Source organism: Ammospiza caudacuta, chromosome 35 (assembly GCF_027887145.1).
Source record: "Ammospiza caudacuta isolate bAmmCau1 chromosome 35, bAmmCau1.pri, whole genome shotgun sequence".
NCBI lineage: Eukaryota > Metazoa > Chordata > Aves > Passeriformes > Passerellidae > Ammospiza > Ammospiza caudacuta.
The window spans coordinates 1,530,216-1,543,871 of record NC_080627.1 but is presented as its reverse complement, the minus strand read 5'-3'; the positions used below and the strand labels follow the sequence as shown (position 1 = coordinate 1,543,871).

The 13,656-nt window shown below is 53.9% G+C and overlaps 1 protein-coding gene across 3 annotated transcripts; it reads right to left on the bottom strand.

Moving 5' to 3' along the window:
* Positions 1 to 2,371: 2,371 nt before the first annotated feature.
* Positions 2,372 to 12,262, bottom strand: BLVRB (biliverdin reductase B). Of its 3 annotated transcripts, XM_058822851.1 has the most exons (6): positions 11,961 to 12,262; positions 9,331 to 9,507; positions 8,834 to 8,995; positions 7,026 to 7,115; positions 4,458 to 4,589; positions 2,372 to 3,339 (listed from the first exon to the last, which is right to left on the bottom strand). In XM_058822851.1, exons 1-6 carry the CDS (start codon positions 12,028 to 12,030, stop codon positions 3,167 to 3,169), a joined length of 804 nt encoding a protein of 267 aa, XP_058678834.1. In that variant the 5' UTR covers positions 12,031 to 12,262; the 3' UTR covers positions 2,372 to 3,166. The 3 variants fall into 3 exon arrangements, with proteins under 3 accessions (XP_058678834.1, XP_058678836.1, XP_058678837.1); XM_058822853.1 differs by lacking the exon at positions 9,331 to 9,507; XM_058822854.1 differs by lacking the exons at positions 4,458 to 4,589; positions 7,026 to 7,115.
* Between the last annotated feature and the right edge of the window lie 1,394 nt (positions 12,263 to 13,656).

The following is a 13,656-nucleotide window of genomic DNA, read 5'->3' as shown; positions in this document are numbered from 1 at the left end:
TTTTTCCTCAAAATTCAACTCTAAATCCCCTCAGGGACCTCAAATTCCCACAAAATCACAAATTTTTTCCTCAAAATTCAACCCTAAATCCCCTCAGGAACCCCAAACCCCTCCAAAAATCCATTTTTTTTCTCTCCAAATACCCCATGAACCCCTCAAAAATCTCTAAATCCTTTCTAAATCACAATTTTCCCCTCACAAACCCCTCAGGAAGGTGAAATTACCCTAAAAAAAATCAGAATTTTCCCCTCACAACATCCCGTGAACCCCCCAGGGACCCCCGAATCCATCACACAAACGTTCCTTAAATCCCCTCGCTCAAAACACAACCCTAAAACCCCTCAGAAACCTCAAATTCCCACCAAAATCACAATTTTTCCCTCAAAATCCAACCCTAAATCCCCTCAGGAGCCCCAAATCCCCTCAGGGATGTGAAATTCCCACAAAAATTGCAAATTTTCCCTTCAAAATCCAACCCTAAATCCCCTCACGGACCCCAAACCCCTCCAAAAATCCCGTTTTTCCTCTCCAAACACCCCCTGAACCCCTCAAAAAACCCAAATCCTTTCTAAATCACAGTTTTCCCCTCAAAACATCCCGTGAACCCCTCAGGAAGCTGAAATTACCCTAAAAATCAGAATTTTTCCCTCAGAACATCCCGTGAACCCCTCAGGGATCCCTGAATCCGCCACTCAAAGGCTCCTAAAATCCCCCCAGCTCAAAACACAACCTCAGGGACCTGAAAACCCCCTCAGAAAACAAAAAAAAAATTCAATTTTCCCCTCAAAACAACCCCTCGGAGCCCCTCCCCTCCCTCAGGGCTTGCCCCCCTCAGAACTACAACTCCCGGCAGCGCCCGCCGGGCACCGCGAAAAACCCCCGGGGGGATTCCCGACGGTTCCGGGGCCTCCTAACGCCGCCGCCCTCCTCTTTTTTAAAGGCCTAAAAAATCTTTTTTAAAAACCAGGCCTTACCGGAGAACGGCGGAAGCTGCGGAAGCGGCGGCGGCAGCGGAGTCCCCCCCCTCCCGCCGCCCCCGCGCCCGGCGGGGGTCTGAGGGCTGAGGCGAATGGGGGGGACGCTTGTCACTCACCGGCGGCGCGAGCGCTGCGGCCAATAGGGGGGCGCGGCGGAAGCGGTGCGAGCGCCCGGGCCAATGAGGGGGGGCGGCGCGAGCGCACCGGCCAATGAGACCCCCCCGTCCTTCTCCCTCTTCGCCGGTCCTGGCGGAAAGGCCCGAGCGCGACCCGAGTGAGGCCGAAGTGAGGGGGCGGGGCTTAAGAAAAGGCGGGAAGTCCTCCGGGCCGTCAGGGGGCGCTGCGGGCGCGGGCGTGAGGGGGGGAGCGTCTTAAAGGGCCAGAACCCTTTTTTTGTGGGGGGGATCCCCCCCAAACTGGGATTTTCCACGCTCAAACTGGGATTTCCCCCCTCAAACTGGGATTTTTCCACGCTCAAACTGGGATTTCCCTTCCCAAACTGGGATTTCCCTCCCCAAACTGGGATTTCCCCCCTCAAACTGGGATTTTTCCACGCTCAAACTGGGATTTCCCCTTCCCAAACTGGGATTTCCCCCCCAAATTGGGATTTTCCCTCCCAAACTGGGATTTCCCATGCCAAACTGGGATTTACCCCCCCCCCCAAACTGGGATTTCCCATCCCAAACTGGGATTTTCCCCCCCAAACTGGGATTTCCCCCCCAAATTGGGATTTTCCCTCCCAAACTGGGATTTCCCATCCACAAACTGGGATTTGCCCCCTCCCAAACTGGGATTTCCCATGCCAAACTGGGATTTCCCACCCCAAACTGGGATTTCCCTTCCCAAACTGGGATTGCCCCAACACAAACTGGGATTTCCCCCCCCCCAAACTGGAATTTCCCCATCCCAAATTGGGATTTTCCCTCCCAAACTGGGATTTCCCCATCCCAAACTGGGATTTCCCAAACCCCAAACTGGGATTTCCCAAACCCCAAACTGGGATTTCCCCCATCCCAAACTGGGATTTCCCATCCCAAACTGGGATTTCCCCCATCCCAAACTGGGATTTCCCATCCCAAATTGGGATTTCCCCACCCCAAACTGGGATTTCCCCACCCCAAACTGGGATTTCCCTCCCCAAACTGGGATTTCCTCTCCCAAACTGGGATTCCCCTCCCCAAACTGGGATTTCCTCTCCCAAACTGGGATTTCCCCTCCCCAAACTGGGACCCCCAGACTGGGATGTCCCGCCCCTCTCCCTCACTCCTCATTTGCATACAGCTGCGCCCGGACCAATCAGCGGCCACAGCAGCCCGCGCGCAGCCAATCAGATCGCTCATCGCCAGCACCGCTCCGCGCGGTGGCGCAGCCAATCAGAGGAGAGAATGCAGAGCTTTGTTTTCATACGGGGCGTGGCCGCGTTTATTTGCATACAGCGCGGGAATGTTTGCATGAAGGGGCCTCATTTGCATAGCGCGCGGGGTCATTTGCATACAAGGCGCGCCCCGCCGGGGTTCCAAATGGGGGGGATCCACAAAAAACCCTTCAGGACCCCCCAAAATCCTCCAGATCCCATCGTATCGCAGACCCCAAATCCCAGCAGACCCCACCGTTTCCCATCAGATCCCATCCCACCATGGGCCCAAACATCACCAGGTCCCATCAGATGCCACCGGATCTCATCAGATCCCAGTGCCAAATCCCACCAGACCCCACCAGACCCCGTCAGATCTGATCCAATCATGGCCTCAGACCCCACCAGATCCCATCAGATTGCAGACCCCAAATCCCACCAGACCCCATGAGATCCAAGCAGATCTCACCAGATCCCAGTCCCAGATCCCCCCAGACCCCAGTGGATCCCGTTGGGTCCCAGTGGGTCCCAGCGGATCCCAACTCCTTGGGGTGGTGCCGGCTGACGTGGACGCTTTTCCTGTCGAGCTCGTCCCCGCGGAGGCAGCGCAGCAGGAAATGGATCCCACTGGATCCGACCCGATCTCCGTCCCACGTCCCAGCAGACCCCACCAGATCCCATCAGATTCCACATCCCAAACCCCACCAGACCCCACCAGACCCCATGAGATCCAAGCAGATCTCACCAGATCCCAGTCCCAGATCCCCCCAGACCCCAGTGGATCCCGTTGGGTCCCGTTGGGTCCCGTTGGATCCCGTTGGATCCCGTTGGGTCCCTACTCCTTGGGGTAGTGCCGGCTGACGTAGACGCTTTTGCCGTCGAACTCGTCCGTGCGGAGGCAGCGCAGCAGGAAGTGGCCGAGATCCGGCGCCGAGATCACCCGGGAGGAGCCCGGGCCCCCCGCGGCCCCCACGGTCACCTCGTAGTCCCCGGTCAGCGGCCGATCCACTGCATCCCGGGATCCACCGAAAATTGGGATCAGTTGCGACTTTTCCCCCATTTTTTCCCAACTTTTTCCCATTTTTTCCCCATTTTTTCCCGTTTTTTTCCCATTTTCCCCCCATTTTTGGGCATTTTTTCCTCATTTTTCTCCCTTTTTTTTGCCCCAATACTTTCCGTTTTTCTCCCCATTTTCCCCAATTTTCCCCCATTTTTTCTCATTTTTCCTCCCATTTTTCTCCCATTTTCTCTGCATTTTTTGCCCATTTTCTCCATGTTTTCCCCTATTTTCACCCTATTTTCCCCCATTTTCCCCCCATTTTCTCACCCATTTTCCTCCCATTTTCCACTTCTTTTGCCCCCAAATCCCCCCATTTTCCTGCCAATTTTCCCCATTTTTCCCCAATTTTCCCCCTATTTTTCTCCCATTTTCCCCCCAAATATTCCCCCCTCATTTTTCCCATTTACTCCCCAATGTTTTCCATTTTTCCCCAATCTTCCCAATTTCCCCCATTTTTCTCTCAATTTTTCCCCAGTTTTTCTCCCATTTTACTCCCCACCCCAAACCTCGTAGTCCCCGGTCAGCGGCCGATCCACTGGATCACCGGAAAAATCACCGGGATCGGTTGGGACTTTTCCCCCATTTTCCCATTTTTCCCCATTTTTCTGCCATTTCCCCCCATTTTTCCTCAATATTTCCCAATTTCTCCCCCAATTCCCCAAAGTATTTCCCTAATTTTTCCTCCATTTCCCCCCCCATTTTTCTCCCATTTTCCCCCAAATTCCTGCAAACCTTTTCCCCCATTTTCCCCACTTTTTCCCCAATTTCCCCCCATTTCCTCCCTCTCCCCCCCAATTTCCCCCATTTTCTTTCCTCTTTTCCTCCAATATTTCCCCTCATTTTTGCCCATTGCCCCCATTTTTCCTCATTTTCCCCCCATTTTTCCCAATTCTCCCCCATTTTTACCCCCAATATTCCCTCATGTTCCCCCCATTTTTTCCACATTTTCCCTCAAATTTTCCCCCATTTTTCCCCCAAATTTCCTCAAATTTTTCCCCATTCCCCCTCAATTTCCCCAATTTCCCCCAGTTTTTCCCATTTTCCCCCGTTTCTCCCCCATTTTTACCCGCGATGTGCGGGGGCATCACGAGCACCGCGGGCAGCCCCGAGCCCCGCAGGAGCCGCTCCATGCGCCGATGGTCCTCGGTCACCGCCCGCAGCCGCTCCGGGACCCGCTCCGGGTCCCAAAACAGGAAAGCTGAGGGTGCCAAGGGGATTTAGGAACCCCACACCAAAAAATTTGGGGGGTTTTGGGTGGATTTTTGGGGGGATTTTGGGCGGTTTTGCGGCAGCCCCGCAGGAGCCGCTCCATGCGCCCACAAACGCTCCGGGACGCGCTCAGGATCCCATAGGAGAAAAGCTGCAGCCAAGGGGATTTAGGAACCTCACCCCAAAAATATTGGGGGGTTTAGGAACGCCTCTCCAAAATTTGGGGTTTTTTTGGGGCGATTTTGGGGGGATTTTGGGCGGTTTTGGGGCAGTCCCGCAGGAGCCGCTCCATGCACCGATGCTCCTCGGTCACCGCCCGCAGCCGCTCCGGGACCCGCTCGGGGTTCCACAGGAGAAAAGCTGTGCCAAGGGGATTTAGGAACCCCACCCCAAAAATATTGGGGGGTTTAGGAACCCCTCTCCAAAATTTGGGTGATTTGAGGGGGGATTTTGGGGGGGATTTTGGGGCGGTTTTGGGGCAGCCCCGCAGGAGCCGCTCCATGCACCCGCAAACGCTCCGGGACGGGCTCGGGGTCCCAAAACAGAAAACTGAAGCCAAAGGGATTTAGGAACCTCACCCCAAAAAAATTTGGGGGGTTTAGGAACCCCTCTCCAAAATTTTGGGGGTTTTGGGTGGATTTTTGGGGCGATTTGGGGCGGTTTTGCGGCAGCCCCGCAGGAGCCGCTCCATGCGCCCACAGACGCTGCGGGACGCGCTCGGGGTCCCAAAACAGAAAAGCTGAGGGTGCCAAGGGGATTTAGGAACCTCACCCCAAAAAAAATTGGGGGTTAGGAACCCCTCTCCAAAATTTGGGTGATTTTGGGGGGGATTTGGGGCTGTTTTGGGGCAGCCCCGCAGGAGCCGCTCCATGCGCCCACAAACGCTCCGGGACGCGCTCGGGGTCCCATAGGAAAAAAGCTGAGGGTGCCAAGGGGATTTAGGAACCTCACAACAAAAATATTGGGAGGTTTAGGAACCCCTCTCCAAAATTTGGGGGGTTTTTGGGTGGATTTTTGGGGGGATTTTTGGGGGCTTTGGGGAATCCTGAAGGGGTTTTAGGGGGACACACTGAGGATCCCACAGGAGGAAAGCTGCGGCTAAAGGGATTTAGGAATCTCTCCCCAAAATTTGAGGGGGTTTAGGAACTCCTCTCCAAAATTTGGGGGGTTTTGGGGACATTTTGGGGGGATTTTGGGGAGGTTTCGGGGCAGCCCCGCAGGAGCCGCTCCATGCGCCGATGCTCCTCGGTCACCGCCCGCAGCCGCTCCGGGACGCGCTCCGGGTCCCAAAACAGGAAAGCTGAGGGTGCCAAGGGGATTTAGGAACCCCACACCAAAAATATTTGGGGGTTTGGGAACCACTCTCCAAAATTTGGGTGATTTGGGGGGGGATTTTGGGGGGGATTTGGGGCGGTTTTGGGGCAGCCCCGCAGGAGCCGCTCCATGCACCCGCAAACGCTCCGGGACGCGCTCGGGGTCCCAAAACAGAAAACTGAAGCCAAGGGGATTTAGGAACCTCACACAAAAAATATTTGGGGGTTTAGGAACCCCTCTCCAAAATTTGGGGGTTTTGGGGGGATTTTTGCAGAGATTTTGGGGATATTTCTGGGTGATTTTTTTGGGATTTGGGGGGATTTTTGGGGGGGATTTTAGGGGTGATTTTGGGATGGCTTTTAGGAATTATTTGGGGAATTTTGTGGGGATTTTTTGAGGGATTTTTGAGGGATTTTTCAGGGATTTTGGGGGATTTTAGAGGAACTTTGGGGGGAATTTTGGGATGGATTTGGGTGAATTTTGGGGGGATTTTAGGGAGGATTTTTGGGTGATTTTTTTTATTTTGGGGGTATTTTTGGGTGATTTTTTGGGGGGTTTTGGGGAATTTTTGGGGGAATTTTTGAGGGGATTTTTTGGGGATTTTGGGGTGAATTTCTAGGGGATTTTGGGAGGATTTGGGTGATTTTTTTGGGATCTTGAGGGATTTTTGGGGGGATTTTAGGGGTGATTTTGGGATGGCTTTTAGGAATTTTTGGGGGAATTTTGTGGGGATTTTTTGAGGGATTTTTGAGGGATTTTGAGGGATTCTGAGGGATTTTAGAGGAATTTTAGGGGGAATTTTGGGATGGATTTGGGTGAATTTTGGGGGGGGGGGATTTGGGGTGAATTTTTTAAGATTCTTGGGGGATTTTAGGGGGGATTTTTGGGTGATTTTTTTTTTTATTTTGGGGGGATTTTTGGGTGATTTTTTTGGGGGTTTTGGGGAATTTTTGGGGGGATTTTTGGGGGCTTTTGGGGTGAATTTTGGGGGAATGATGGGGGATTTTTTGGGGGATTTTGGGGGATTTTTGAGGGGATTTTTTTGGGGATTTTGGGTGAATTTTTAGGGGATTTTTGGGGTGATTTTGGGTGATTTTGGGACGTGTCTCACCGGACAGACACGCCACCACCTTGCGCACGCCGTGCTCGGCCATGGCCTCCAGGATGGTTTTGGTGCCCTCGGACATCACCGTGGTGGGGCCTGGGGGGGTCAGGGGGGGCTTTTCCCACTTTTCTCTTTTCCCATTTTTCCCAATTTTCCCCCATTTTTTCCTCAAATTTTCCCCATTTTTCTCCCTTTATTCCCCTTTTCTCCTGAATTTTTTGGCCCATTTTCCCCCATTTTTCCTGCCATTCCCCCCCCCTTTTATTCCAATTTTCCCCCCATTTTTTCTCCCCATTTTCCCCCTTCACCCTCTTTCTCTCCTTTTTCTTTTTTCCCAATTTTCCTCAATTTTTCCCCAATTTTCCTCAATTTTTCCCCAATTCTCTCATTTTTTCCCATTTTTTATTTGCCCGTTTTACACCCATTTTCCCATCTTTTATTTCCCATCTTTTATTTCCCATTTCCCCCAATTTTTCTCCCCCATTTACCATTTTTTATTTCCCTTTTTTCCCCTTTTTTCCTCCCCATTTTCCCTCTATTCTTCCTCCAATTTTACACAAATTTTTCCTCAATTTTCCCCCAATTTCCCCAATTTTCTCTCCTTTTTCCCATTTTTTCTTTCCCCAATTTCCCCCAATTTTTTTCCGTTTCCCCCCCATATTTCCCACTTTTTTTCCCAATTTTTCTCCCTTTTTCCTCAATTTTCCCCCCATTTCTCCCCCATTTTTCTCCCACTTTTTCCATTTTTAATTTCCCGATTTCTCCCATTTCGCCCCAATTTTCCCTCCATTTTTCTCCCCCTTATCCCATTTTTATTTCCCCATTTCCCCCCGATTTTCCCCAACGTTCCCCCAATTTCTCTCTCTCTTTCCCCCTCGTCTTTTTCCCATTTTTCCCCAATTTTTCTCTCCCATTTTTTATTTCCCCTTTTTCCCATTTTTCCCCAATTTTTCTCTCCCTTTTCCCAATTTTTATTTCCCCTTTTTTCCCATTTCCCCCCCCCCGTTTTTCTCCCCCTTTTCCCTTTTGATTTTTCCCATTTTTCCCATTTTTCCCCATTTTTCCCTCCCCCAAATTCGGGGGGCTCCAGAACGGGGGGGGGAGGGGAGACCCCAAAATGGGGTCAAAGGTCAGGGGGGAGGGGTGGGGGAGGGGAGACCCCAAAATGGGGTCAAAGGTCGGGGGGGGAGGGGTCCAGAGGGGTCACGGTGGGTGGGGGAGGGGTGAGGATGGCGGGGGAGGGGTTTGGGTTCCAAAAAATGGGGTCAAAGGTCAGGGGGGGAGGGGTCAGGATGAGTCGGAATGAGGTGGGGGAGGGGCGAGGATCCCCAAAATGGGGTCAAAGGTCAGGGGGGGAGGGGTCAGAAGGGGTCAGGGTGGGTCAGGGTGGGGTGGGGGAGGGGAGGGTGTCCTAAAAGGGGGTCAAAGGTCAATGGGGGAGGGGCAGGGACCCCCTAAATGGGGTCAAAGGTCATTGGGGGAGGGGTCAGAAGGGGTCAGGATGGGGTGGGGGAGGGGCGACCCCAAAATGAGGTCAAAGGCCGATGGGGGAGGGGCAGGGATTCCCAAAATGGGGTCAAAGGTCATTGGGGGAGGGGTCAGAATGGATCGGGATGGGGCGGGGGGAGGGGTCAAGGCGGGTGGGGGAGGGGCGAGGATCCCCCAAAAGGGGGCGAGAGCTCGGTGGGGGGAGGGGTGGGAGGTGGGAGACCGCCCCGAAACGGGGGCAGAGGTCATTGGGGAGGGGGTCAAAGGTCACTGGGGAGGGGGTCGAAGGTCACCGGGGGAGGGGTCAAAGGTCACAGGGCGCTCACCGAGGTCGCTGCCGGTGCCCAGCAGGACGAGCGCCCCCTCCTGGCCCCGCAGCGCCTCCCCCACCGCCCGCGGGTCCCGCGCGTCCCCCACCAGCACCCGGGAGGGGGAGGGGCCGGGCGGCAGCCGGGAGGGGTCCCGGACCAGCGTGGTCACCTCGAAACCTGAAACACCCCAAAAATGCCGTCAGGGAACCCCAAAAATGCCATCAGGGACCCCAAAAACCCACCCGGAGCAGCGCGGTCACCTCGAAACCTGAAACACCCCAAAATCCCGTCAGGGACCCCAAAAACCCACCCGGACCAGCGTGGTCACCTCGAAACCTGAAACACCCCAAAAATGCCGTCAGGGAACCCCAAAAATGCCATCAGGGACCCCAAAAACCCACCCGGAGCAGCGCGGTCACCTCGAAACCTGAAACACCCCAAAAATGCCGTCAGGGACCCCAAAAATCCATCCAGGGACCCCAAAAATCCACTCAGGACACACGAAAACCCACCCGGACCAGCGCGGTCACCTCGAAACCTGAAACACCCCAAAAATGCCGTCAGGGACCCCAAAATCAATCCAGGGACTCCAAAAATCCACCCAGGGACCCCAAAAATGCCATCAGGGACCCCAAAAATGTAATGAGGGACCCCCAAACCCACCCGGAGCAGCGCGGTCACCTCGAAACCTGGGGGACCCCAAAAATGCCATCAGGAACCCCAAAATCAATCCAGGAACCCCAAAAACCCACCCGGGGACCCCAAAAACCCACCCAGGAACCCCAAAAAACCCACCAGGGACCCCAAAAATCCCCATCAGGAACCCCAAAAATCATCCAGGGACCCCCAAAAACCTCCCCAGGACATCCCAAATTCCCCCCTGGACCCCCCAAAAACCCCCCAGAACCCCCCAAAATCCCCTCAGGACCCTCCAGGACCCCCAAATTTCCCTCCAGGACCCCCCAAAATCCCCCCAGGACCCCCCCAAAATCCCCCCCACCCCCCTCAGGTCCCCCCCATTTTTTATCAGCGCCCCCCAAACCCCTCCCAACCCCCCCCGGGCTTTATCAGAGCCCCCCCAAAACCCCTCCCAGGCCTTTATCAGCCCCCCCAAAACCCTGATAAGCCTTATCAGCGCCCCCAAAACCCAGGGAGCCCCAAAACCGTCAGAATTCGGCCCAAATTTTTGGGACCCCAAAACCCAGGGAGCCCCAAAATTTTAGGGACCCCAAAACCACTCGGTTCCCAGCGAACCCCAAAATTTTAGGGAGCCCCAGATTCCAGAAGCCCCAAAATTTCTGAGACTGCCCCAAATCCAGAGAAGCCCAAAAGTTCTCAGTTCCAGGGGACCCCAAAATTCCGGGGAATCTCAAATATCGTGGAACCCCAAATTTCTGGGGCTCCCTCAATTCCAGGGAACCCCAAATTCCCCGGGGACCCCCCAAAATTCCCGTGACCCCAAAACTCAGGGACCCCCCCCCCCCCGAAACCTCTCAATTCTCAGCAAACCCCAAAATTCCAGGGAACCCCAAATTTTAAAGGACCCCGAATTCCAGAAAGCCCCAAATTTCTGGGAACCCCAAATCCAGGGACCCCCCCAAAACCCCTCAATTTCCAAGGAACCCCAAATTTCTGGGACTTCCCCAAAAATTCCAGTGAACCCCAAATTTCAGGGGACCCCAAAACCAAGGGAGCCCCAAAACCCCTCAATTCCCAGGGGACCCCAAAATTCCAGGGACCCCAAATTCTCAGGGAACCCCAAAATTTCTGAGACTCCCCCAGTTCCAGGGAACCCCAAATTCTCAGGGAACCCCAAATTTCAGGAAACCCCAAAACCTCTCAATTCCCACTGGATCCCCCCAAAATTCCAGGAACCCCAAATTCCAGAAACCCCAAAATTTTTGAGACTCCCTCAAATTCCAGGGAACCCCCAAATTCCAGTGACCCCAAATTCCCGTGACCCCAAAATTCTCGGGGACTCCCCCAAATTCCCAGTACCCCCAAATCCCAAAGGACCCCAAATTCCCGTGACCCCAAATTCCCAAGAACTCCCCCAAAAATTCCCGTGACCCCAAATTCTGGGGTCCCCCCAATTTCCCAGGGCTCCCCCAAATTCCCAGGGTCCCCCCAAATTCCAGTGACCCCCAAATCCCAAAAGACCCCAAATTCCAAAGGACCCCAAACCCACCTGAAGCCCAAATCCCCGGGACCCCAAATTCCGGCGTCCCCCCCCAATTCCCAGGGAACCCCAAATTCCCGTGACCCCAAACTCCCGTGTCTCCCCCAAATTCCCAGTACCCCCAAATCCCAAAAGACCCCAAATTCCGAGGGAACCCCAAATTCCCGTGAGTCCCCCAAATTTCCAGAGATCCCCAAATCCCTGTGACCCCAAATTCCCCGCGAACCCCAACTCCAGCGACCCCAAAATTCTCGGGACTCCCCCAAATCCCAAAAGACCCCAAATTCCGGGGTCTCCCCAAATTCCCAGGGCTCCCCCAAACTCCAGTGACCCCAAATTCCGGCAACTTCCCCAAATTTCCCATGACTTCCCCAATCCCTCGTGACTTCCCCAAATTCCATTTTTGGGGTCTCCCCCATTTTGGGGTCCCTCGTTCCCGGTTTTGGGATCCTCCAATCCCCCGAAATTCTCACAATTTTGGGGTCCCTCCATTCCCGGTTTTTGGGGTCCAAAATCCCCCCAATTTGCCCCAAATTTTGGGCTCCCAGTGCCCGTTTTTGGGGGTCCCCGCGCCCATTTTTGAGGTCCCTCCATTCCCGGTTTCTGGGGTCCCAAATCTCCCCAAACTCTCCCAATTTTGGGGTTCCCAGTGCCCATTTTAGGGTTCCCCCGTGCCCATTTTTGGGGTCCCTCCGTTCCCGGTTTTTGGGGTCCCAAACTCCCCCAAATTTCGGGATCCTCTTGCCCATTTTTGGGGTGCCCGTGCCCGTTTCTGGGCTCCCTCCATTCCCGAATTTGGGGTCCCAAATTCCCCCAATTTTCGGGATCCCAGTGCCCGTTTTGGGGTGTCCCGTGCCCGTTTTGGGGTGTCCCGTGCCAGTTTTGGGGTGTCCCGTGCCCATTTTTGGGGTGTCCCGTGCCCATTTTTGGGTGTCCCGTGCTCGTTTTTGGGGTGTCCCGTACCCTGCTCCAGCGCCAGCCCCAGCGTGACCCGCCCGGTTCTGCCGGTGGCTCCGAAGATCGCGATCTTCATCCCCGGTGCCGTGATCCGAACCGGACCGAACCGGGAACGGGATCGAGATGGGGATCCGGGATCGGGATTTGGGATCGGGACCGAGACTCGAACCGGGACCGCGATCGGGACCGGAACCGAGACTGAAACCGGGATTCGAGATCGGGATCGGCACCGGGAGCTCCGCGATGGCTCCGAGGAGTTTTGGGAGGGAACTGGGAGGGACTGGGAGGGACTGAGAGGGACTGGGAGGGAACTGGGCGGGAATTGGAGGAAGTGGGACGGACTGCGACGGACTGGGAGGGACTGGGAGGGAACTGAGAGGGACTGGGAGGGACTGGGAGGGACTGGGAGGGACTGGGAGGGACTGGGCGGGGCGGGATGGCCTCGGCTCGCTCGGTTCCGGTGCAGGCGCCCCTGTCGGGATGGTCCCGGTCCAGTTTTGATCCCAGTCCCTATTTGATCCCAGTCCGTACATGATCCCAGTCCGTATTTGATCCCAGTCTAAATAATCTCAGTCCAGTTTATCCCAGTCTGTAGGATCCCAGCCCATTTGATTCCAGTCCATATTTTACCCCAGTCCATATTTGATCCCAGTCCATATTTGATCCCAGTCCATATTTAATACCAGTCCATATTTGATCCCAGTCTAAATAATCTCAGTCCAGTTTATCCCAGTCTGTAGAAACCCAGTCCATTTGATCCCAATATATATTTCATCCCAGTCCATATTTCATCCCAGTCCAAAGTTGATCCCAGTCCAGATTTGATCCCAGTCTAAATAATCTCAGTCCAGTTTATCCCAGTCTGTACAATCCAAGTCAATATCAGATCCCAGTCCATATTTCATCCCAATCCATATTTGACCCCAGTCCATTTTTTATCCCAATTCATATTTGATCCCAGACCATATTTGAGCCCAGTCCATATTAGATCCAAATCTATTTAATCCCACTCCCTAACTGATCCCAGTCCATATTTGATTCCAAACCATATTTAATCCCACTGCATATTTGATCCCAATCTATTTGATCCCAGTCCATAGTTGATCCCAGCCCATATTTAATCCCAGTCCCTAATTGATCCCACTCCATATCTAATCCCAGTCCTTATCGCCCTGCACACATTCCAAAAGTCTGGAATTCCAGCTCCCAGCCAGGAAAAGATGTTCCCGACCTTGAAGGCAAATGGAGCAAAATCCTCCAGAGACATTTCCCTGCCAGCTCTCAGGACTTCAGCTCCTGGGACTGGGAATTAAAATATTAACCAAAAAATAGAATAATAAATAATCGGGGAGGGTTGGTGGGGACAGAGGGGGAAATTAAATCAGGCAAGGGGTCAATTAAATCAGGCAAGGGGTGTTGCCTTCTGATGCAAGGCGAGGCGACCTGGTTCTGAGGAGACGGCACGGCGACCCACTGCCCAGGGTCACTCGGGCCAAGAACACACACAGACACCAGTATGGTGGACAGCTCAAGAACTTTATTGTCCCGTCTCGTCGGGTTTTATACTGGGAAAGTTTTTTCTCTACGTCAGGGGGTCTTACCTTACTGTAATTGGTTAGTAAGGAGTCGAAAGTTATTAGTGTTAGGGGGGACTACATTCTTGGGTGATCCCTTATCACTGGGCGTTAGGGGGAGAGGAATC

Excerpts from the sequence above, each read along its gene's own strand:
- BLVRB (XM_058822851.1), bottom strand. The coding sequence starts at position 12,030 with ATGAAGATCGCGATCTTCGGAGCCACCGGCAGAACCGGGCGGGTCACG. Across the intron at positions 7,116-8,833 it reads GGGCACCGGCAGCGACCTCG|GCCCCACCACGGTGATGTCC; the intron begins GTGAGCGCCCTG and ends TGACCCCCCCAG. Across the intron at positions 3,340-4,457 it reads GATGCCCCCGCACATCGCGG|TGGATCGGCCGCTGACCGGG; the intron begins GTAAAAATGGGG and ends CCCGGGATGCAG.